We start from the raw sequence: 25,693 nt of genomic DNA, 5'->3' as shown, positions 1-25,693 counted from the left end.
TGTCATGTGAAGGAGTGTAGATTCACATTGATTGAGCAAGTTGTGAATGAAGAAAATACATGTGCCAATCATGTAAGGAGATTTCTTTTTGTTGATAGAATGCTTGCGTCTTACCATGGCTCTTTTTCACAAGCTAAAAACTTAATGGCTTACTATGTGAGAATTTGTCAATAATTCTTATCTTTGTTGTTACAGGGATGGACATTTTGACCAATCTTATGTTTTTATATAAATATTGTCTCACAAACACTGATCAAAATCACATGTACAAAACTTTCTCTAGAAACTTTGTAAAGGTTAAAATATGTGATTATTATTGTTTCATATTGAATATTGTAACCATTTGGAGGTTGTATATGACCTCAACTCCTTTCAAGCAATTGCAAGATAGCTTTTCTAATGATAAAGCTAGTAGGGTTTTCTCGTTAGTGCATCTCAAGTATTTAGAGCTTGTATATATAGTTTGATTTCATCCCTCGTGTTTCATGTGTTCATGTGTGCCTATATGCGTGCACTCACTTTCTAAATGTAGCTTTACTGTAAAACTTAATCTGAGTGTATTCATGGCCCTATACAAAGAGCTATCTTTGAAGCTTCCATCATGGCCCCCATAGTACAAGGGTCCCAAAATTAATGAATATCTGAACATTATAAGTTATTGAAGTGAAATGCACAACTATTGGAGTCAATAGTTGGGAAAACTATATCCAATCTCTCTTAAAGGCAATTGATAGTTCATGCCTATAATGTGTTACAATTTAGAAACATACTTCTATGGAATTTGTAGGTTATATAGTGATTGTTTTGAATTAGGAGGGTAAGTAACAAGAATGAGGATCTTTTGGCGAGTGATTAGAGAATCAAAAGAATATGGTCTCACTAGAATACTCTTGCTAGCTCTGGAGGTGTTATAGGGTTTATGGTTGATTGACTATGGATTAGTTTGTGAGTAGTTTCTTTGTATGTTTGTATATTGACATGAACATTGTTGTGTGTGTGTGTGTGTGTGTGTGTGTGCGCGCGCGCGCGCATGTGCATGCGTGTGTAGGATATGCACATTTACTAAGGAAAAAAACTTGAGGTTTTATGTTCCTCTTTATCTATTTCTTGGAGAGAAATAACCTCATATCCTTTATACTTGCAACTTTTGCAAAAAATTTAAGAGTTACCTCTAATATGGATAACTATACATGGCTCAATATAGCCTAATGTATGGTGCATGTGCACATGTACACGCATACGTGTGTATGTGTGCGCGCGTATGCATGTGCACACATATACATATATAGGTAGGGTATGCAAATTTTAGAGCCAAGACACCCAAGCTAAAGTTTTTTCTTCCTTTTACTTTACCTATTTCTTTAAGAAATATACATAACCTCATGCTCTCCATGCTTCTCACTTTGGGGGAAATTTGGAGCTATTAGTAATTTGGTAAAATGCACAAGACCTAGTATACCTTGACATAAGCTAATCTTAGCCCAGCACTTTATTTTCTTCCTCAAGAATAGTTTTTATTACCAAATAAATACGATGAGTGACAAAGTACTTGGAAGTCGATTTCAAAACTCTTAGAACTTTCACATGTAAGGTTCAAGTATTCAATTACTCAAAATGTTATTTGGGCACGTTCATGTGGTAAATCTCACATTAAACATAAATACAATATGGAAAATTTTGGAAATATATCTTGTATTTTTACATAAAAGTGACTTAAGAGCTAAGGTACATGCTTTTTGTTGTTTCAATCTAGTTTTATGCCCTCCTTGCACTAATGGAGATAAATTTGTGACAACTTGTGGTAAATGTGTTAAAATTGTTTGCTTTAATTTTTTGCAGTACATGTCAAATATATAACAAGCTAAATTAACATAGTTTCTAGTCCCTTCATACACCAACTCATAGGTTTTAGCTCAAAAAATGGTAGAAGAGAGAGAGAGAGAGAGAGAGAGAGAGAGAGAGAGAATATTAATGTCTCAAAAAGGCCAATGTGGCCTATGATATTACACCAATATATAGAAAGAATTGTATATCTTATCTCAAAAGATAAAAGATATGGTGTGACGCTAGATGTTAGGTGATACTCTCTATATGAAAATATTTGTGGTGCATATGTAAGTGATATTACTAAGAACAATGAGAGAAGATAGAAGAAAAATATAGAAATGCTCTTTTCCTCAGTAAGTGTCTCCTTGGAAGGGAAGTCTGCATGGCTTAGGTGCCTTGGCATATCTCTTCAGTGAGGGGCAAAGAACGGAGGGGATCTAGGTGTCTTACCCATTGGGAGGCTGTTTTTGGCACTCCATATGTTTACTATTTCTTTAGTAATGCATCTATTTGAGACATACCAACCCTTGTCAAGCTAGGGAGGTGTCATTTGGTAGTCACTTGGGGCCCACTCCATGAGCAGTATCATTTAGAACCCATGGAACACAAACTTACTAGTTAGGTGGATCTAGAGTCTATTTTGCACCAAACTGCGAAGGTCATGTCTCATAATGGAGGATCATCTAGAGATTTGTAATTCTCTTGCTTATCTAATATCATTTTATTACTTGTCTAAGAGGGTTACTTTGTAAGTAGTCAAAGATGAGAGTGTACTAACACCATAGTAGGTTTAAAGAGTATATTAAATGACGAGTTGAGCATCAATCCATTTGCCAAAGCCTTGTCACACACAACCCCTAAAACAATGTTAGTTAGGGTCTAACTCATTTTCCTAGGTGGTCAAGATATGCTTTACTTCTAATCAGTTCCTATCACAATGTATCTACAAAAATTAAAGCAACTTCCTCAATGATATATTATGCTATTTCTTATTATCATTTTAGTACCCACCTAAGAAAGGTTACAAAGTAACTCTTGGTCACCTAATACCATTTTAGCACTAATCTAGGAAACATTATTTGGTCACTAATCAAATAGGAGAGGGAGTAACACCACACTAGGTTTGAGTATGTTAGACCAGTGGGAGTTGAGCATCAGACTGTTTATCAAAGCCTAGTTACACACCAACTCTTATCTCTAGTTAGTCTGATATTGAGAGCATATGATAGGTTAGATTGGGAATTTATATTTCAATCACTTCTATGATCTTGTAGTTGGAAAAAGATTTATCAAGTATGTAACTATCTCGTTTGGAAATTCAAGTGCCAGGTGGTTGTCGACAAGAAAATTTCATAACCATTCCCTCTTTGTCGAAAAGATTTATCAAGTATGTAACTATCTCGTTTGGAAATTCAAGTGCTAGGTGGTTGTCGACAAGAAAATTTCATAACCATTGCCTCTTTGTCGAAAAGATTTATCAAGTATGTAACTATCTCGTTTGGAAATTCAAGTGCTAGGTGGTTGTCGACAAGAAAATTTCATAACCATTCCCTCTTTGTAGATCCATAAGGTAGGGGTTCCCCCCTAACTTCCCTACTCTTTGCCATTTCAACTCATTATGTGGTTGGTAGAATATGAAGTCAAAAAAGGCAAACTACAAGGAATTAGACTTTACCTTAATAATAGGGGCATGCTACTAAATCAATTTATAGTTGACCCAACTGGGATGGTTGACAATGTCCACAATTTTGGGAAACACTCTCTCCCTTTTGGGAATGTCCACAATCACTCTCTCCCTTTTGGGAATGTTTGAAAATCTTCTATGTAGCATCAAGATCAATTGTTAATCCAATCAAAAGAGCAGCAAAAGCCTAAGGAAACCTACTCCCCAATGGTAATTGCATCTTTTGATCCCCATACATTGAGTCGACTAAGGTTTCTTTCTCCATCTTAGGACTAACATGAGAATGTCCATAGCCTCCTTCGTTCTAAGGCTTTCATAGGAGCAAATCTTACTTCACAATGGCTTTCTCACTACTCAAACTTTGGCTAGTGTATTGAATATTACACATTATAGTATTTAATTTGTCAGACTTGTTAGCTTTTCAAACTCACTTGAGGTGTCCCCCTCAAGTTGTGCAATACCCCCTCCACTTGATGAGGACCCGAACAACATAAGGGGTCATTGAGATTTTGGACCACCCTCCACTCGCATTATTCGGGTCGTCCCTGTCCAAGGGGTACCTAGGGGGCATTGAGATTTTGGATCCCACCCCCCCCCCCCTTGCTCATGTTGTGCAAATACCCCCTCTAAGACCTAAATAAATGCGAGGGTGGACCATCAAGATTTGGGAATCCCCCCCCCACCCCCCCCCCCCCCCCCCCTCCTTGCTCATGTTGTGCAAATACCCCCTCTGAGACCTAAATAAATGCGAGGGTGGACCATCAAGATTTGGGAATTCCCCCCCCCCCCCCCCCCCCAACACCTCGGATGCATTATGCGGGTACTCCTTGGAGAGAGGATCTACACGATGCAAAGAGAAAGGCCTGGAGATTTTGGGACCCCCTGTTTCATTGTGTGGATCCAAGGGGGGTGCTTGGATCCAAACAATGTGAGAATGGGAGGTTCAAAATGTTGGAAGGGCCCTCTCACATTGTGTAGGGTTGGACCAACACGACATGAGGAGAGGATGCTCTTTGAACTCCTGACGAGGACTTGAACAACATAAGGGGTGTTCATTGAGATTTTGGACCACCCTCCACTCACATTATTCATGTCCCTATCCGAGGGGTACCCAGGGGGCATCCATATTTTGGACTCCCCATGCGCTCATGTTGTGCAAATACCCCTTCTTAGACCTAAACAACACAAGGGTGGATCATTGAGATTTGGGACCCCTCGACCTCCTTTAGGCACATTGTGTGGGTATCTCCTTTGGGGGAGGGGGGATCTACACAATGCAAAGAGAGGGGTGTGGAGATTTTGGGACCCCCCATTGCATTGTGTGGGTCCAAGGGGGGTGCTTGGATCCCAACAATGTGAGAACGGGAGGTCCAAAATGTTGAAAGGCCCCTCTCACATTGTTGTGTAGGGCATGGACTAGCACAACATGAGGAGAGGATGCTCTTTGAGCTTTATGGGTGTGATTGCATTGTGGGGGCTTCGTAGGTGTGGGAAAGACTCATTATGGAAGAGCATTGAGAATAATTGAGATGAGAAGGCTATGGAACTCCAAGAGGCATGTAATGTGTGAAATGAAGATTTTAATATCAAATCTGACATGTATAGCATGCTTGCATTGTCTGACGTCACTCAGTGCACTCACATGTGTTGATGCCACTCAATGGACTTACATGCAATGTGTGAAATGAAGATTTTAATATCAAATTTGACCTATATAAGGTGCTTGCATGTGTTGATGCCACTCACTAGACTCACATGTGTGAGCAATAATAGGGCATATAGATATGATTGCGCACGTACATGCCACATGTGCAAATATGTGAGGCTATAAAGGCCCAAGCAAGTGACAAATTCACTTTCTATTTTTGCGATCTCTCTCTCTCTCTCTATCGTTCTCCTTTCTCTTTATCTCTCTCTCCCACTTGGCTCGTGGTGTGCACCCACACACACTCTCACTCTTGCAATTGAAGGTCCTCTCTCTCCTAAGGTGCAACCCTCATCCTAAGTTGTTTTTTTTCGTCAATTCTCATTGTACCAGTTCCAAACCCGCACAATGTGAGGGGGTTCCCTCTAAAAATTTGAAGCCCCCCCTTGCCCTCCTCCCCCTCCCCTAATCTTGTGCGGATCACCCCATGAGGACTTGCACAATGTGAGGTGGGCCTCTCTAGATTTTCAGAGAACACCCCCTCACGTTGTATAGGTCCACCCTACACATTGTGGGGGTCCCCTATCCCTTTACATTGTTTGGGTCCACCCTTGGGCCTAATGTTGATTGGCATTTCTAATATCGTTATGGGTTTGCATATGGATGTTATCAAGGTGAGCATGTGGAGGAGGCTTGAGAGCCTACACGAAGTGAAGTCACTCCTAATACTCCTCTAGAAGAGCCTAAGAGGAGCGAAGGCACTACTATCGACATGCTTTTAGATTTCCTTTCTCCAGTGGGACAAGAGCATTGCTACCACACATGTCCAAGGTGTTTTCCACTATTGCTTCTGTGGAGGAATAGATGAGGGCATCACGAGTGTATCTCAAGAGAAAGAGGCCAATTTTGTGAAGTAGACATATTTTGGAGGAATGGATGAGGGCATCACGAGTGTATCTTAGGAGCAAGAGGAAAATTTTGTGAAGTGGACATCTTTTGGAGAGATTTGTATTGAGGGCCTTTGCTATGCTCATATAAGCAATGTCTTTCCCGAAAAGCCCCTAAGGAAAAGGATCAATAGGGTACTGTTAAGGATTCCTAAGGAGGGTATGAGAAAGGTAGATTTACAATGTTGTGCACAGAAGTGCCACATCACAGAGTACTTTCATGGATTTGTTTACTTTCTGTATGTGTTGCTAGCGGACAAAGAGAAATAGGCTGTCCAAGACATAGAAGATACATAACAAACTTTTGAAGAAGAGATTGATAAGGCACAAGAGCTCTCTAAGCCAATAGATGTAGCTAGTGAGAGGGAGCAAAGTGGTCAATTGGAAGTTGAATCTTTGACAAGGGAGAACATGGAGGTGGGTTCAGTTGATGAGTAAGAAGACATTGAGGAGGATGATGGTGGGGTTTGTATAGCTTTGCTACCCACCTCCCCTATTGGTGAAATGCAATATGTTCTTCTCACTAATATCCAGGCCCTTTTTAACATCAGGGAGGACTACTGCCTAGCCATTATAGCACATAATCTTCAAATGTCAAGGATACAAAATACTACTCCACAAGCAAAGACTTTGACCATGATATACCAAGGATGCACTCCAATATGATTCAAACTTTCCTTCAAAGAGGAAGAGTTCAAAGCAACACAAGAAAAATGAGTTGGGCAAATCAAACAAGGACTTGACTCCTAAGTTTTTGTAGATTAGCCAATTAAGCATCTTGACACGGAGTGAGGAGTCACTAGTTTCATATGAGAAACTCTTTCATAGCTTTTAGCGTAGTAGAATGCGACTTAGCAAGGTAATCACCTTCTAGGAATGCATACCACCATTTTGGCTGGAACTTGTAGACTTTTTGCGGATTGATAGTTCAAATGCTCACCTTAGCTCTTTTTTGCTTGGAGTTGACAAGCTTGCAAGATGGCATCTTCATCTTCTTGCTCCCTCTGATTTCTTGTGAGGTTTTTAACTGCTCTAATAAGTGAGACTACATTGTTTTTGGAGGCAAGACATGCTGCATCTTTCTCTTCAAACACCTTAAAATCAGATATTACTCTCTAATCTACTTGTGGTTCATGGTACTTCTTTACTCATTCCTCCAAGTTTTCTTGTTGCTCCTCATATCCAATTTAGTTGAGTGGATGCTGAGTGACTTTTTGAGTGGGGGTCTTCAATGCATTGTAGAATACAAGATGGCACTCTTGCACTTCCGACGGCGACTCCATTACTAGTCTTGGTGGTACATCTTTTGAACCTTCCCTCGGCTCATTAAATTATTGATGCCCTATGAGATCCATTGGGGTGGACATAATCTTTGGTGGCTACAACAGGAATGATAATTTTGAACCTAGTGTCTTGCTTGCCTTGCCCTATAGCTTCCCATTCCCAATCTTCATACCCAACACTTTTCAAATGATGTTGAAGTCCTTTAGTTGGGGTTGGAGTTGAAGGAACTTGTGCTTGGCCAAAAGTCCATATTTCCCAATGGTGCATTGGCTAAGCTAAATTGTGCTTTTAGCTCAATAATATCATCAATGTTATGAGTTAAGATCTTTTGGATGGTTTGCATATAGAGCTCTTCTTGTCTTGTCATGAGAAATTTATAGACTTCTACTTGTGATTTGAGATAAGTCTCTCTAGCTAGTGAATTGGCTAACTCATGTGTGAGCCTTTTTTATCCTTCCCCCAAGCTCCTTCTTACTTCATTCTTAGTTCGTTTGTCTACTTTGAGTAGATCTACATCAATGATTTGTTGTAGATCAGTCCAAGCTACCTTCAACTGTTATTAGGCTCTTTGACTCTCTTGGATTTCTCTCACATGCAAGGCTGCCTTCTCCTTTTCTTCTTGCAACTATACTCTGAGGTCTACGAGTTGAGCTTGCAATTGTTCTATCTTTTTTTCTATTGATTCCACTACCTCACCCCTTTCCTTTAATTCAATTTAAAGGTCCTAAATCATGTGATTTTCTTGGACTATGAATTTTGTGTATGCCTCTAGAGTCTTCCCTAATCTTTCTTGAAGCCCCTATTTCCCCTTAGCTGCTTCTAGCTTGTCCCTCTGAAGTTCTTCACACCTAACTTCCAAGGTATCTAAGTCTCCTCTTGTGCTATGTGTGCCAAATCATGCTCCCTTGAGCTCAAAGTGGAATTTTTGTGATGCCTCCTATATCCTTGTATAGTGTTAGAGGCCACTTCCATTGATTTGATGCTCTCTAATTTAGCCATTTTCCCATGTAGGCCCTGCACCTGAGCCACCAGCTACTACTACTAGAACATTCTTGGTTCTAAGCTCTAGGAATAGTCAGCACTTCTTTCCTTTCCCTTGCTTGAGCTTTGTTCCTCTGTCTTAGTTATGAGTGCCAAGATATGCCTAACGATTGTGTGGCTCATCTCCTGCTTCTATTCCACCAAGGATGCGTGATTGTTTTTTTATGCTTCGTGTGTTTTTTCATCTTTTCTTCCATCAATGTTGCTTCTTTTTTTTCCCTTTCCTTGGTGTTTTGGAAAGCTGCATGCCCCTCAAGAGTGTCCTCTTCATCAAAATCTGAGGTGGATAATTTTTCTTCACTCTCCTCTCTATCCATTTTTTTCTTGTGCTATCTACTTTGTCCCTTACTAGATGTTTGACTTCTCCTCTCCTATTCTTCTTGATCTCTTTATTCCTCAACTCCTCCTTGCGTTGATTTTCTTACTCTCTTGACCCTCTTGTCTTGACTATCCTTGTGAGGGGTCTCCAAGGATGGGGATTTTTCCATGAAGTATAGTAGCTCCCATAACAGATGGTGCATCCGGTGGGAGTCCTAGTCCCATGTTAATACCCCTTACCAGTGCACTTGCAAAATTTATGATCATCCCTCTACTTTTCGAGGAAATTATATCAAGAGTCTAAAAGAATGCACCTTCTGCTTTAGTAATGGCTTCATGAGATGCTTGTAACCAAAAGATTGTTCAAGTCTCTTTTCACAATCTAATCCATAAGGATGTCTTCCAATAGATGTTTGGGAGCTCTAATTCTGGAAGAATAAGACTTATTATTGGTGAACATGTGGTGGAGGACCCTAATAGCTATGCAGAGCTCTTCTTCCATGATGGGTGCAAATTGTACACTATGCTATGTATTCTCTATATTTTTTTAATCATTGTTGCACATTGGAAAATCTAGTGAGTCCCTTATGTTTCCCCATTTATTTCATATTCCTAGGTCCAAATCTATTAGTTACAGTGTCAATGTTACTTCACCAATTACTCGTTTATCCTATGTCTAGTTTGTCAGCACACTAGTTTTAGTGGATGGGGTCATAGTTGAGGATGAAGTTCAAGCATGTGTGTAGGTGAGCTAGTTCGCTACACACTTTTGTATAATGTTGCAAGCCACAATGCTCAACAAGTTCTCTTGTCATTTGGTTGTCATTTACTAGCTCCTCAAAAAATTTTATGAGTCTAAATTTGAGATCCCCTAGGCTCCATAGGGTGGATTCCAAGTTGTATTTATCAAAGTGTTCAGCACGAAGGACCACTTTTCTTTCACTTTTGGTTCATTTATAGGATGGGGCTTTCAATTTAGTCACTTTCTAGAGAGTGTTTTGGTCTGCATATTTGGACAATAGCAACTTGTGAGAGCAAGAGGAAATCAAAACATTATTGCTATAACACAACATCATTCTAGAACATAGTTACTTGACATTGTACATATTTCTCTTTTACATCTTACATCTTTTATTCAACTCAAGCAATCAAGAAAGTTAGGCAATATCTATTTGATTTATTCAATTTAATGTCCCTCCATGTCATTTCAAATCTTATTCATGTCATTAGAGTTTATTTCTCATTAGGGTCTTGTTTTCCCCCTTCAAATTGGTAGTAGACAGCTTTCTAGTTGTAATGGTGGTTGGTTTTGAGTAGGTGTGTGTGTGTGTGTTTTGTTTTTCTAAATTAAAAATTAAGTAGTAGTTGAAATTGATATGTACATTATGTATGTGCTTTAAGAAGCATTGATTGATATGATGGGTTGAGAAAGCCACCAGTCATAGAATTTTGGATTGAACTAAAGTTTCACAAGTGCACCTAAATCAAATGGTTGACATGGCAATTTACAAAGATAGGTTACCACAATTGTTAGCAGATCATGCCTTCTAAATGGCTTGCCACATGGAGTTCCTCCTCTAACAATAGCTTGGTGGGTGTTACTCAAGTTCAGAAGGATATCATAGACATTAGGAGAAATATGGACTCTCTTTTTTGCCCCTTAAGGAGTGAATAAAGAAATATAGACCTAACCAATGAGAGAGTTGGGATTCCAGATTCATGTAACATGGATCTTCTAGCCATATCTTAGCCCAAATCTTCCCTCAGCAATAAAATAAGGGAAAATATGGGGAATACAATGCTGACACTTCTTGGAAGTTTGTGACTCGAATATTCATTTTCTTTTTTTTTTAATGTTTAACTTTCCATTTCTCCCCTTTTCAGCTTCTCCCTCTCTCTTAGGCGGATCTCAAATTTATCATATCTCTTTTTCCACTTATTCTTTCCTGACGAAATCTTACAACCTCATTGTTGCTTGCCCTATCTGCACCCTGTGAAATTTCATTTCCTCTACACAAACATAGAGTGAGTTTCACACGTTTTATGAGAGCAGAGCATATTCTACCAAAGCCCTAATATTTTCTTCACAAAACTTTACATGTATATTTTTCTCTTCCATGGATGTTCTATGGTAAAGTTTTATCTCGTTTGGACAAAACATGTGCAAGTTATGTGCATTCTCTGACATGTAATTTCTTTTATTTTGGTACTCTAGGAGTCTCTTATAGTCAAGAACAATGATCTTTTGAAACACTCAACTTCTTCTTCAACATCTTACGGTTTCTTTGTAAACAAAGTTACACGTATGTTGTCTTGTTTTTTTGTTGCTCCATGGTTAAATGTTATCTCGTTTGGACAAATTGTATGCAAGCTATATGCATACTGAGTTTTCCTTTGTTTTTTTACTCCCAAAGTCTTTGAGGGTGGAGAATAATGATTTTCTAAAACTCAACTTTGTCAACATCTTTGGGCTTCTTTGCAAAGAGAGCCACAGGTATATCATGGTTAAGTTTCAACTCATTTGGACAAAGCCTATGTAAGTTTTATGTATGCTTTGACTCAATATTTCTTTTGTTTTTGTACTCTAGGAATTTGTCAGTGAAGGAACAATGGTCTTATTATAAGTCAACTTCTTGTTCAACATCTTTGGGCTTCTTTGTGAAAAGAATTGTAGGTACAATGTTTTTTTTTAATTGCTCCATTTAAATTTCATTTCATTTGGAGAGAACATTTGCAAATTATACACATGCTGATAGGCAACATTTCTATTTGGTTATCATAGATGTCTTCACGGAGGAAAAACATCAGTAACATACTTGCAGTGGAGGTCTTCAATAGGAAAGATAGTGGCAGTAATTGGATTTGTGATAAGTACTATCGGTTGGATTGGATTTTGATGCACCTAAGTACTCGAGGGAGTTTCAAGGTCAGGTGTAAGGATGTTGCAAAACCTAGCAAACATTGAAAAGGTAGAATTTTAGAGTTCAGAAAAGTGTTTAATAGAACAAGTACAATAACAGAAGTGTTGATCCAATATGTTTATACGCACAAACAAATCTCTGTACATGACAAGAACTACATTGCAAATTATAAACAAAACAGTAAGTTTTTAAATTTTATCATTGTTTATTCTTTTGTATCAGAGTTGTTTTTAAAAATCTTTGCAGTGTTCTAATTCAATCTTGTTTTACTGATAGCTCTATATCCATCAACTTTGCATGAATGACAAAATTTGAAATGTTTGAGCGGCAAGACACATGTTTGGCATGAAGACATAGGTTCTTTGATCTAAGATAATAACTCTGCAAGTCAACTTGGAACTCAAAATATCTTTTTTGTATCATTCATTATATGTAGTAGAAAGCTAGAGATTGTAGCATGTCCCATTGCCCCCACTATCTAGTGGTGAATGGTTGATTGGTAGCTTGGAGTTGTCACGAGCATGTAAGTCCAAGATAAAATTTGACATCAATAGTGCTATGAAACCCATCACAGGATCCAAAGATGTGCATCTTAGTTGGTTTATTCCATTCTCATTGTTTGCACATTTGTTTGGTTCATGTGATGTTCTAAAGAAAACAAAGATTACTTATCAATGCAAGTATCCATCTGAGGAATGGATGAGTCAACTATTGGGTGAGTCCTTGCAAGTCAAAAGACACATTTTGATGAGACAATTGAATGCAGGGTTAACCAATCTAATCTCACATTTAGGTAAATCTTTTTTACTACTTTGAATGCTTTGATTTAATTGATATAGGTCTTGCTTGGATGAATCATTGTGTTATTTGCATTTACTTACCATTATTTTTGTTTTTATTACAAGTATTTCATTGCTAGACAAACTGTGTGCATTCACTTTCTATATAGAAGATGGCGACTTTTGCGAGGGGAGTGGATCGGCTTGGATCAAGATACCCAAGATGAGACACATACAGCTCTCATAGATGTGGTTATCTTGTGGAATGGTCATAATCCTTATGTGGTCAGTGCAGAAAGCCATTGGCCCATTTCTTTTCTAACAAAAAATCCAATTAATGTCCAATGAGCCCCTCTGCAACTTCTATTTCAAGTTAGATAATAGAAAAGTCAGGATTCGTAGTGAGCAATCACATGTAAACAATGTGCTTCTCCATATATCCTTGAGATAGTGGAATCCTTGTATTTAAAATAATAATAAAGAACGAATTTTTAAACTTCTGAGTACTTTCAATTTAGATAATCTTAGTTTACTATGATCCAAGCGTACAATAATATATACTGTAATTAGTCAATCGTGTTGGTTAAAATCATAATTAAATTGCAAGATGGAGTTCTATAATCTATGTAATATTGTCTTTGCATAATGATATATTATAGCTCATCTCTTCTACTTATTTTTTAAAATTAAATTTTAAATTAGATCCAAGGGATTTTGAAGGTCTTTCAAATTTCTTTTCTTAAAAATTTTCTATATTTTTTGTATTTGGACTTGAATATACTCAGCGATCCAAGTATATTCGAGGATATAATAATGTAGAATGAAGCATTTGTCTGTATGAGTAATTTTAGTGGTTACTTTAAAGTATTGAAATAAAGAAACTAAGATAAGAGTTTTAATTTGAAACTTTAGGGTTAAAAAAGAACCTTTATTTAAAACCCATAAAATCTATAACTCCAAACTCATTTTCACTTTCATTCTCTACTTCCCTACAACTCATTTGCACTTTCATTCTCTACTTTCCTACACTTGTGCTCTTCTCCCTTCTCTCTTTGTGTGCCATGGTTACCACTCCCGCCTTCATTGCATGGATTAGCTCCACACGCTACGCACACATAGGAGACCAGATATACCCTAGGTTTTACGTGACCTTGAGTCTAGAGTGCTTGCTTTCCACCATAGATCCTAGCTCTAGTATAATGGCATCATTTTGTGATGCAGCAAACCCTCACACCTGCTCTATGCCGGACTCTGCTCTCACATGGGTCCCCATAGATTTCCTATAGAGTTTACGTGCTGGATCAAGCCATGCAAAGGTAATAAATCAAGCCCTCGTGCATGTGGGACAGTATCTCCATGCCAAAGCACTGCCCACCTCATCCCAAGACCATACCACAATGGATCTCATCGAGCGCAATACAGCATTTGCCATATATGTTTTGTGTACTAAGATGCAAGAGGACAGTGAGGAAGACATCGACACACCCTCTCGGCCATAGCTAGAGTATTTTGAGAGGGAGCCTGAAGAGATCACACTCGATCCGAGAGTAGAGGCAACACAAAGCTTAGCCATTGTGCATCCACCTCCTTGCCCTGTTGAGATGCCGACAAGCAATGAGCCACCCCTCACTTCTCTCCATGCTATCATCATCAAGGGGGTGGAATATCTACTTATGTAGGATGTACTAGAAATTTTGGAGCTAAGGGAAGAAGAGCTATATTGTATCATGGTGCGTGATGCACCTGATGATTTTATAGATTTTGATATACAAGATGCGCCAGCACATGTTGATGAGGTGGCTCAATATGATGGCACGAGTGTCGATGACATCTCTACCATTGTGAGCATCCAATAGTAGATTGAGAATGCGATGCCATAGTATGAGATCTCATATGAGGAGTTCGAGCGGTTGCAAGAAAGCATTTTTGGACCTCGACCCAACTACGCAGTACCTTCCCAAGAGAGAGACGAGGGTGGCCTAGTTGCAGAAGTAGACCTGGATGCTCCATTACAACAACAAATAGATGATGTAGAGAAGGTAATGTTATCGGATTTGCGTCAAAATTTACCATTAGGTCCTCTAGGGCATCGGGAGTGTGCACATTAAATTTTACCGGGATCGGGCCCCTAGAGCTGCCCTAGCTGAAGGCTTGTATCTGGGGGACCGGAATCTGCATAGTGAGTTTGACACAGTGAGTCTGACACTCAACTTGTGTGATGCAGGACATTGTCTATAAAGATGAATTTTCATCCAGACAAGGTGGCCGATTTGGTAGCCAAGGAAGTGTGTAGGACTCGGCATTGAAGGAGTATATTGGCCATCTTGTGAGCGACATTTTTGTATTCCATAAGACATGCTCTCCGTCTTTTTCTGAGAACTTCTTGAAGTTGAGGGCACTAACGAAGGCTGGGCCCTTCAAGACCATCCCAACACACTCTAGCTTGGAGAAAGTAGTGTTGCTTTGATGTTCGAAGCTCCTCTACTTATTCTCTAGTACTAGGTCTAGGCCACTTTTTTCCATGGTGGCCCATGGTATGGTTGCTAGTGTTGAAGACCCCAATGTCATTAGGCAGGAATGACTAGGGCAAAATGTGTTGCTACCTATGATCAAGAATAGCTATGACCATGGGGAGTCTAGCTCAAAGAAACCTAGGAGAGAGTAGATGTACTTAGTGCCAAATGATATCTCATCACCAATATAATGTAATTTGTAATCTTCTCTTGAAGTAATGAAAACCAATATTTGTTGGATTTGCGTACAATGTAGTTTGTCATACGCGTCGTTTATTATTGTTTTTTAACTTGAATATTACGTTTATTTATTGGATTTATATGCAACATGATTCGTATTCTAAATTTAATACGTAGTGCTTTATCGAGTTTGTGCGCAATATGTATTCGTTCGAATGCATGTAACGATAACTCAAAGACATAAATAAAACAAATAACAAGCGAATAAACAAAAATTAGACGTGTCAAAACATTTGTATTCATATTCATAACATTTTAAATGGGATCCATCTGTGCTTTTTGCATTTTGCTTCCCAAATTGTTAATAATAGCAATCAACTCATCAAATTTACTATCCATTGACTAGTTAAGCATATATATACCCCCAAGAATCCCCTCATTCATGCTACGCAATTGCTTAGATAATTGTTGGTACATGTCAGACCCTTAGCACTAGTACCCTCATCATTTTCTTGGTGTTGATTCAACCCAAGGTTGGACCTATTAGGCTCAAATTGGTAAGTCTTGACATCTTCATTAATAGTTTCCAAGATTTGATATTTTCTTTTGTTCTTGGCCATCTTGAATGTAAATTTGTCTACAATGACCAATAGTGGTGACACAAACGGTGGTAGCTCTTGATTTTGGAGTCTAAACAATGTGATTTTTATCTTGAGACCTTAGTAATAAAGTCCCCAATCCTCTTATGAACTCCATTTTGCATTCGAATGCCCTTTACTAATCCTAAAATTTATTTTCAGTCATCTGTCTAGGATATCCAAAGACCTATATATGCCATGTTTACACCTATAAGTACTTTTGCAAGTGGTCCTAACTGTACCAAACTCTAAATAACCCTGAAATACACATGTCAAATACTTGTAAGACCTATTATACCACACCAAGAGTGGGGAAAAAAAACCTACTAGTACTTATGTAACCCTAAACTCATGTCTTAAATTCACTGTTTATCTTTGTTTGACTAAGAACCACTTATAAAGAGCAAATACCACCTACAAGTACATGTACCTCTCTATCATAACCTTGTGATCAACATCAATAATCCATTTCTCCTCTTTCTCCCTCCTATTTCCCCTCTCCATTTCCAATATGTTTTATTTCTCTCTCTCTCTCTCTCTCTCTCTCTCTCTCTCTCTCTCTCTCTCTCTCTCTCTCTCTCTCTCTCTCTCTCTCTCTCTCTCTCTCTCACCAAACTTAAAACTAAAAGTAGTTTATAAAATTTGTAACACAGAAAGCCAGACATAGAAACAATCTCTTCCATGCACCATACTTACAAACTTTCCTCTCGACATCAATGTAAGCAATCACATGCTTGCTTTGCGCGATACTTAGAAACAACAACGTTATACTGAAACGGGTCATAATCGAGACAAAGACCAAGTACCATGAAAAGAATTTTTATAAGAGACCTAGTCAAAATGAATCCACAAAGGCCAAGTATAAGGCACACGAGTGTTTCCAAGCACCATAGGCAAATGGCTGATGCCAACAAAAAAAGACAACGTCTCCAAGATGCCTAATAGAAAGAAAGTTTCCTCTTCTTTGAGTAATAATTAACAAAATCTTCCTCCTTGAGCAAAATATACAAAGGCGAAGCAAGAAATGATCCCATAGTTTCCATTGGTAATCGCATGGGCGATGCAATAGTCCTACCTCTCTCTTTACTACCTACATTGGAACAAAAATCACAATATAAGTACGTGGAACAACAACGTTACACTGAAACGGGTCATAATCGAGACAAAGACCAAGCACCACAAAAAGAATTTCTATAAGAAACCTAGTCAAAATGAATCCACAAAGGCCAAGTATAAGGCATCGAAGTGTTTCCAAGTACCATAGGCAAATGGCCGATGCCAACAAAAAAAAGGCAATGTCTCCAAGATACCTAATAGAAAGAAAGCTTTCTCTTCTTTAAGGAATCATTAACAAAATCTTCCTCCTTGACCAAAACATGCAAAGGCAAAGCAGGGAACAATCCCACAACGTGGAACAACTAACAAAGATCATTTCATCCCAACAATAATAATACATGGTCGAACATTTGTGAACCATTTCATAGGTACTGACAAACATTGATGCAGCGTCACAAAACAACCCAAATCCTTGAACCCATACTTGAACCAATGCCTCGGTATATTATCAGTCTGAGAGCATTGAAATCTCTTCTTATGGTCAACCTCGTACATATGCACTCGAAAACATTGCATGTATCCACAATGTACAACTTCAATAAAAACTAAAAGCTTGATGTCAATATTAACATCATCATATAAACGCACGATGACCCTTGCAAGTGTCCTTACGATATCATCAGGAGCTACTATGCGCAACATGCACTATAGCTCCTTTTGATAGTCAAAAGCTGGGTAATAGTGCCACTCTAGGGTAGGCATCTGCAAAAGTTAAATAAATAGTGAAATATGAAAAAAAAATACTTCCAAGAGAGTATATGCCAACCAAGTAGGGCACAGAGAGCAATTCACATATATGCAAAACCAGTGTCCCTACATGGTCGTCAATAACTACATCTCCACAAAGAAAGTAATGCACATTACTGCACCTTTCGAAGAACATCCTTGTATACAATGTTTGTGGTTATATCCCCATCCTTTTCACCCAATAGCACTTTCACACCATGCGAAGATTTTACCCTTGAAAATGCAACATATAGCTGACCATGTGTAAATACTGGTGCCTTTAGATAAAGCCCAACAATGGACAAAGTCTATCCCTGTGACTTGTTGATTGTCATAGCGAATGCCAACCGGATGGAAAACTGTCTCCGTTTCATAGTAAATGGCAATTGTGTAGCATTCGAAATAAAAGTAATCCAGGGAATAAAAACTCATTCGCCCACATTTGCCCCTATTATCATGTGAGCATCTATCACTTTCCTATTGAAAGCTCTACATATCAACCACGTACCATTACACATACCCCTTCTTGGGTTTAGGTTTCTAAGAAGAATAATAAGTGCATTTATCTTCAACAGTAATAAATGAGAAAATCCACCTCCAAGGTCCAATGTATTTAAATACTCAGCAGAGTACAAAAATAAGTCATTGGACTCTGCAATCGAATCTGTACTATAATACTGCCTGACCTCCCTGGCATCAGTTGCAATGCATGATCATTCAAAGTAGCCACCTCTGTATTCCGAGAGGCAAGTATAACCCACTCATTAAAATACGATGTGTAGTCACGCACATTGGACACGTCATTGTAGACACTATCAATCAAGGTTTCAATAGACTGCCCTTTTAATACCATGCTAGGTGGAACACACAACTTTTAGTAATACCCACTCCATCCCCTATTTCTTGAATCCAACAGATGAACCCATTGTCCACCACACTACCAGTTGTTGACACTCGCATATTGCCAGATAGCCTTAACACCCTTATGTAATGCCACAAATCAGAGTAACACAATGCAATATTAACAATATCCTCAAGGGTTTCCTTTACCACAACTGGCAAGTCCTACCTAAAATTCCCTCCAAATAAAATAACTTTTCCACCAAATGGCTCATCCAACTCATAACATCACTTAGAGTTCTATCAACCGCTTCAAAGGCATATCGATGGTTATAAGAGCCTCATCCCACAAAATAAGGCTCGATTGTCTCAATAACTGAGCAAGGTCACTTTGAACAGGAATATTGCAAGTGGATCGATTATTCAATTCTACTGGGATTTTAAACTGTGAGTGAGTTGTACGACCACTTGGTAAAAGCAAGGCAGCAATGCCACATGATACTGTTGCCAACGCTTTACGGCCGCCACTGCACACCTTCACAAGTAAACATTTATATAGGAAAGTCTTCCTAGACCCACTAGGACCATCCAAAAAGAATACATCCCCAGTATCTGTGTCGACAACATCCATAACAGCACTAAAGGCAATTCTTTGTCCCTCATTCAACATTCCCTCCATGGATTCAGAAACCCTATGTTGTTCTAATATGTTGTATGCATATTCATCTTGCAAAAGAGGGTTAGCATGCAGTTGTGAGTTTGGTTGATGAGGTTCAGGCAACCCATCAAAATTAGAGAGTCTTCGTCCTACATGACGTAAAAGGTCTTGCAGATGTAACAAAGCCATGTTAGATGCCTCATGCTGCAGAATACTAAGAGAGGCATGCACATGATGTAGCTGCAATCTATACATGATATCCTCTACCATTGGCACCAAAAATCTTTCCCATTTATGGCCAGGCCAAGCTGGCTCACAAAAGACCAAAATTGCAACAAATAAAGTACAGAGTTGAGCACCAATTTGCACAGAGGCAACTTCTTCTAAGCACACAACATATTCATCATTACTCTCCAACATGCCCCTTGCAATGCAAGCATCCCTAAAAGTATCATAGATCACATTATCAACAGTACGCAAACCTTCAAAAGAAGTACATCCCCGACACTCTGTTAAAAGCATCTGCAAGTAGTGGAGCTCACCATAGATAGGCACCACAAAATACATCAGACCACATGTATTCCCACGCTTTCTCCTAATCCACATCTTATGTCATGCATTCCACAACCAATACACTGGAAAGTCCTAATAGCGAATAGTCCTAGCCTCTAGATGAATGCGGTTGTACACAAACCATTCAGTAAGAGTAGTTTTCTAGAGGTCTTCATTCCGCACAACATCCGGTATACTATCTGTATCTCAAAACACCACATAGTTCTCACCAGGTAAGTGTACCTGCAAACATTATATATTAGGCTTTGCATCGTGTAATGCATAATCATAGATCCGCCAACATGCCTCAGAGGCAAAAACATATCATGCATCCAAATAACTTTGTATCTCGTCCACCTCGTGAACATCGCCACCATTCCATGTTGAATCAACCCCAACAGAAAATTTGACGGTTACACGATCATGCCCCTTGTACACGTACTTATACAAATACTTAACTCTCGCAATTGTCTAGCACACCTTCACATTTATGTGTGCATTGTATTTCTTACTCAATATGGATTATATGGAGCAATCCATTAATTATCAATAACATTACCATTTCTGATCACAGAGTTTCCATCATCTCGTCTTCGATAAATGGGATAGCCAGAACTATCAACCATTGTCATGTCCACTAATTTTGGCAGGTAATCTTTAGTACATCTACCCTTATCCATACAGGGACTCTTGGGGTTCAATCCTCTGCAAGAGCCATGAATGTTGCACTTTGAAATTGTCTCAAATAAGGTTGGAAACTTAACTCTATCGAGCAACTTAGCACAAACCAGTCTATCGTAGTGACATGCTTTAGAAGGTTTGAAAGACGGCTCTAAAATTAGCAAAGTATGGGAATGTGGTAGCCCTCTCTTTTGGAATTCAACACAGTAACATAGCCTGCAGTCTTTTCAAAGAGATCCTTCTACAACAATGTGTAAATTAGCATGCTTTTTATGAAACACGTGAGCAATCAAATCCGGACGGTCATAAGCACTTTGCCCATGCAATAAAGCATTAGTTATCTCCAACCACTTTGGATTGCATGTCATTGTTATAAAAAGGTCAGGATTTCCCTTGCATCGCACTATAGCCATGGCATCCTGATATAATTGATACATGTGCCTTGGCCCACCACTCGTGAATGTCAACAGTAAAACTATCATATTGCCAATAGAGGCACCAACAATCTGCATTGGCCCATTATCATTTGCCCCACCATGTCTGCCAGGCCTTTGCAGGCCCCTGATCGCAACACTGATTGATTCTGGCAACACCAAGTTAACCTACACTGCTCTATACTACAATAAGCATCAACAATAAATTGTTGCAATAGTCGACCAGCACGCAATATGCACACCTTGGTATCTTTACGCACTTGAAGACGAAATGCATAAAATTGCATTTGGGTAACACAATTTTTATTGGACAATTCATATATGTTAACATGAACACTAACATTACTATAGGGAGCCTTTACATGCCAGCCATCATCTCCCATAGGAAAAAGGAGGACATATAGCATTGGCATATATTCTCTATGCAAGTTTGAAATAGCAACACATCGACCATCCCAAGTGTAAACATGAATATCCCGACGATCAAGAGTATCCTCATCACCCTGCCCTGGCATAATAGCTGCAACCTCAGTTGCTGTAGGAGCAGAGTATTGTTTACTAGTTCTTTGAACACCAAAAATACTCATTCTTAGTTCTTGCACGGGATTATTTTGCAATTGCAAACCCATAGACCTAAAAGCATGTGCATATATGTTGTGTCGATGCATCATACATTGAAGCTCCCCTAGCAAATTTGGTAATAAATCATGCATAATCCCCAGCCTATTAAGCAATTCATGCTCGGTATCATAAACCTAGAGTTGTGCAAATCTTGGCCTTTCTTGACATTGCACATCAGGAAGCAAAATACCTACACAATGATAAATATAGCCATGCACTCTAAAGGTGTAACCATTCCCGATAATAGGTAGCTTATCAACATTAGCTCCGAGTGATACAAAAATGCAAGAGCATTGTTGTATGCTCGTTTGTTATTTTTAAATATCCTACTCTAAGGGTGCATATCATGCAACAAATCATGCAATGGCTGTGGTGGACGTTGCAATGGTGGCAACATTACGTTTTCATTTCGACAGCAGTGCCTTCCAAACAAAATCGACCATTGCACCTGAGTCTCACATCTCCACAACTTATCTCAACACCTCTCACACATTACAGAAAGACTTCCCATGGAATGCACATCCGACTCTTGAAATAGCAGTACTAATGTTGCTCGGTGAACATCCGTTGTAGGCAAAGCATGTAAAATGGAGCACAATCCACCATTCTGGGGATCAAAAATAGCAATATTATGAATAGGTGAATCATTAACCACGGGATTTTCCACATTGTGGTGATTCCCAAAATCACAACCATCTGTTGACGTAACAATATCAAGCATAACATGATCAACATGCATCATTGCCAAATCTAAACCAACATGCTATTCAACTAGCTCATTTTCCCATTTACAAATTCAATACGGCAAGACACACTCTCACAAACCACTCCATTAAGATTTTTTCCATTCTGGCACTTAGACATTGAAATACTATTAATGCGTGACTCGATAATCACATGATTAAGACCATTGCAACCACCCATTGATGAAAGAATTCGTCAAATCCACACCAAACTATCGTCGGACTTGAAATCCCCTAATGGTTCTATCCACTGATGGCAAAACATTAGCCACGTCTATACCAAACTGTGGTTGGCCTAGTTCATGATGACCACTTAGAATCTCCTTATGAAATGGCAGGTTTTCAATATCCCTACAAATGGGTCTACCATGATCTAAAATTCCTTTCCGAGCCCTGAGCCTAGCAACTTGCCATCGCTCATACCTTGTGGATGCAAGCATGCCCCTATAAACACGCAACACATAGTCTTTGCCAGTTGCTTGATGCGAACAACCCATATTGATTGGATGGCCACAAAACTTGTTATCAACTAATTCCATCGAAGGCATAGATCAGTATATACATATAGACACATTTAATATTTAAATATTTAAATATTAATATTAAATATCAAGACACAAAACCACTGCCACCGTATTTGAGTTAATGCCTGCAACCCTATCAATGTATCTGTCTACAAAGACGTTGTGCCCACCGATGAGAGAGAGAGAGAGAGAGAGAGAGAGACTTGTTGTTGAGATAGAGAATTTAGATATAAACGCATGCATAATTGATCCATTTTCGAGCCATGAGCCTAGCAACTTGCCATCGCTCATACCTTGTGGATGCAAGCATGCCCCTATGAACACGCAACACATAGTCTTTGCCAGTTGCTTGATGCGAACAACCCATATTGATTCGATGGCCACAAAACTTGTTATCAACTAATTCCATCGAAGGCATGGATCAGTATATACATATAGACACATTTAATATTTAAATATTTAAATATTAATATTAAATATCAAGACACAAAACCACTTCCACCGTATTTGAGTTTATGCCTGCAACCCTGTCAATGTATCTGTCTACAAAGACGTTGCGCCCACCGATGAGAGAGAGAGAGAGAGAGAGAGAGAGAGAGAGAGAGAGAGAGAGAGAGAGAGAGAGAGAGAGAGAGAGAGAGTTGTTGCTGAGATAGAGAATTTAGATATAAACACATGCATAATTGATCCATTTCAATTAACTAACAAAATAAAGTAAACATGCAACCACAGAAACGGTTATCAACACACTTTATCAAAGGCATGGTTTGATTTCAAAACTAAATGTATTGCGTACACTCGATGTACATAATACATCGAATGTAAATATACTAACCATCACTGGACTATCAAAACTACATGTAAATCTCAAGAAAGAGACGTCACCTTATACACACTCAATACATTTTCCTCAAATATGCTTTGTTATATCAAAAGTGTTACACATCTTAGAACATTCCATGTAGACTTTACAAAAAGGAAGCATATATTATCATAAAAAGTGCTAGCCCATGCACTTTAAAATATGTAAGACAATACAAACCTATAAGTTCCAGCCTAAGCAATTCTTTCTCCTTAGATGCGACCGTTCATCTGATGGCTCAATTGTTGCAACAAAGCATTAAACCTACTAATATTCATTTGAAATTGCAAGAATGGCAACCGACAACCCCTCTGGCAAATCACAGGTTTGTGGTCATCTCCAAGCCCCCAAACTGAAGCCCACATATCATTCACCAGTAGATTCATTAATCTACTTGTCTTAGAAATAATTGTTGAAAGTGCCCTTACTTCACCACTCAGATCAGTTCGACACTTGCTAGAGAACACCTTGTGTGTGCTTTGTCTCACACGCAACACCATACAGACCTTTAGCATGTTCATGTAACTCCATTGAGTACATGGCAAGTGCACGATCTACACATGCACATAAACTCGTCTACATTTCCATCAACTCATTCATCTTGGCCTCAAGTTTTTTAAAGTTCGAAGCACTTGAAGTAGCCCTTGTGTTTCTTTGAATCTTTGTAGCTCTTGTACATTTAGCAACATGTGTCTCTTGTCCCCTAGCCACCTCTTTCATTTTTCGCACATTCATTCTATTAGAGCCCATATGTTGGATACAATGAAATATATAAACAATCATCTCCAAAAATATATATAGGAGCACTTTGATGCAATCACAATTAAAGCAACTATCTTCCATACCCATGCGAATGGCTCCAAGCTGGCAAGCGTCGAAGAGATGATGTTGTTGCCATTTTGTTTAATTCAACCGAATCCAATACATTCAATGGAGTCGAAAGCACTATGTCAGGAATATCTCCCATGGCTTCACTTTGTTCCATGGCTACACCAAACTTTAAAGAGAACATAAGAGTCACACAACAAATAAATCTCAAAGCTATTCGAGACATAAGCGATAGATACATTCGCAACCATAGACCCTAAATGCATGAAAGAATATATGTACGCTATGCATGAGTGCTATCATGCACACATGGCACTCACCAAGCACCAGCCATGCATTGCCTAAAGGCCCTGCCAATGGATCTTCATTCATGTACATCTACACAATCTTGAGAGAAAAGAACATGTCCTATACAGGAAGGTGTCCCCAGTCTCGAAATACTTACTAGTGACAATCCCATAGGACTATATTTTGAGATGGTTTACAATAACTTACCAACTCATAATAATGAAGAGAGAGAGGCATATGTACCAACCCACTAAGAGAGAGAGGCATATGTACCTCGATTGCTAAAACCAAACTATACAAAGTGTCCCAACATCACAAAGAAGAGGAGGACGAAAAACACGAAGGAGAATGAGAGGAGAGAGTGTATATGTATGCATGTGAGAGAAGAATGAGAGAGAGAGAGAGTGAGACACAGTGAGAGAGCCACACATAAGCCACCTAAATATGAGAGAGAGAGAGAGAGAGAGAGAGAGAGAGAGAGAGAGAGAGAGAGAGAGAGAGAGAGAGAGAGAGAGAGAGAGAGAGGGAGGGAGGCATATGTACCCTAATTGCAAAGCCAAACTATACAAAATGTCCCAACATATCAAAGCTTCAATCATTCTATATATTCAATCCAATCTAAGTTACAAAAGCACATTAGCAAAATTGTATAGTAAGCAAGAGAGAAACATAGAGATACAGAGAGAAAGAGGGACTATTAAAATGGTTTAAAAGTAGTTTTATAATTTGCAAGACACAGACAATGTGATTCAAAATGGAGATTTTCATCAAACAATTCATTTAATAAGTCTTGCAAGGATTACATATACCAAGCAAACCACGGCAAATAAGCATTGGCTAACATTGCCAAAAACCTATTGTGAACCACTCTTCAAAGAAGCAACGTTCTCTAGTGCACATCAAGGGCAATGTTCTCCAATGCCAGAAGATGAGCTTGCACAGTGATTCATCTGTGTTAACATTGACGAAAATCTATTAAGATAAACTTTCAAAGAAGTAAGTTGCACATCAAGAGCAATGTTCTCCGGTGCAACCAAGCTCTC

General features: G+C 38.8%; 2 protein-coding genes across 33 annotated transcripts in view; one reads left to right on the top strand and one right to left on the bottom strand.

Annotated features, from left to right (window-relative positions):
- Positions 1 to 428, top strand: part of LOC148019225 (gamma-glutamyl hydrolase 1-like) — a 94,624-nt gene extending 94,196 nt beyond the window's left edge. For all 32 annotated transcript variants that reach the window (XM_087660799.1, XM_087660815.1, XM_087660817.1 and 29 more), the window contains one exon: positions 196 to 428. Coding sequence is in view for 3 of the 32 variants with exons in the window: in XM_087660800.1 (XP_087516926.1) it covers positions 196 to 232 (37 nt within the window). In the remaining 29 variants the exon portion in view is untranslated. The remainder of the gene's footprint in view (positions 1 to 195) is intronic.
- Positions 429 to 18,751: 18,323 nt separating this feature from the next.
- LOC148019224 (uncharacterized) lies at positions 18,752 to 19,138 on the bottom strand. Its single transcript, XM_087701320.1, has one exon. It carries the CDS (start codon positions 19,136 to 19,138, stop codon positions 18,752 to 18,754), a length of 387 nt encoding a protein of 128 aa, XP_087557446.1.
- Positions 19,139 to 25,693: the final 6,555 nt, after the last annotated feature.

This window comes from Lygodium microphyllum, chromosome 20 (genome assembly GCF_053477565.2).
Source record: "Lygodium microphyllum isolate KBCC chromosome 20, Lygodium_microphyllum_v1.1.10, whole genome shotgun sequence".
NCBI lineage: Eukaryota > Viridiplantae > Streptophyta > Polypodiopsida > Schizaeales > Lygodiaceae > Lygodium > Lygodium microphyllum.
The sequence above is the reverse complement of the archived record's forward strand: the minus strand, read 5'-3'. Positions and strand labels throughout refer to the sequence as shown.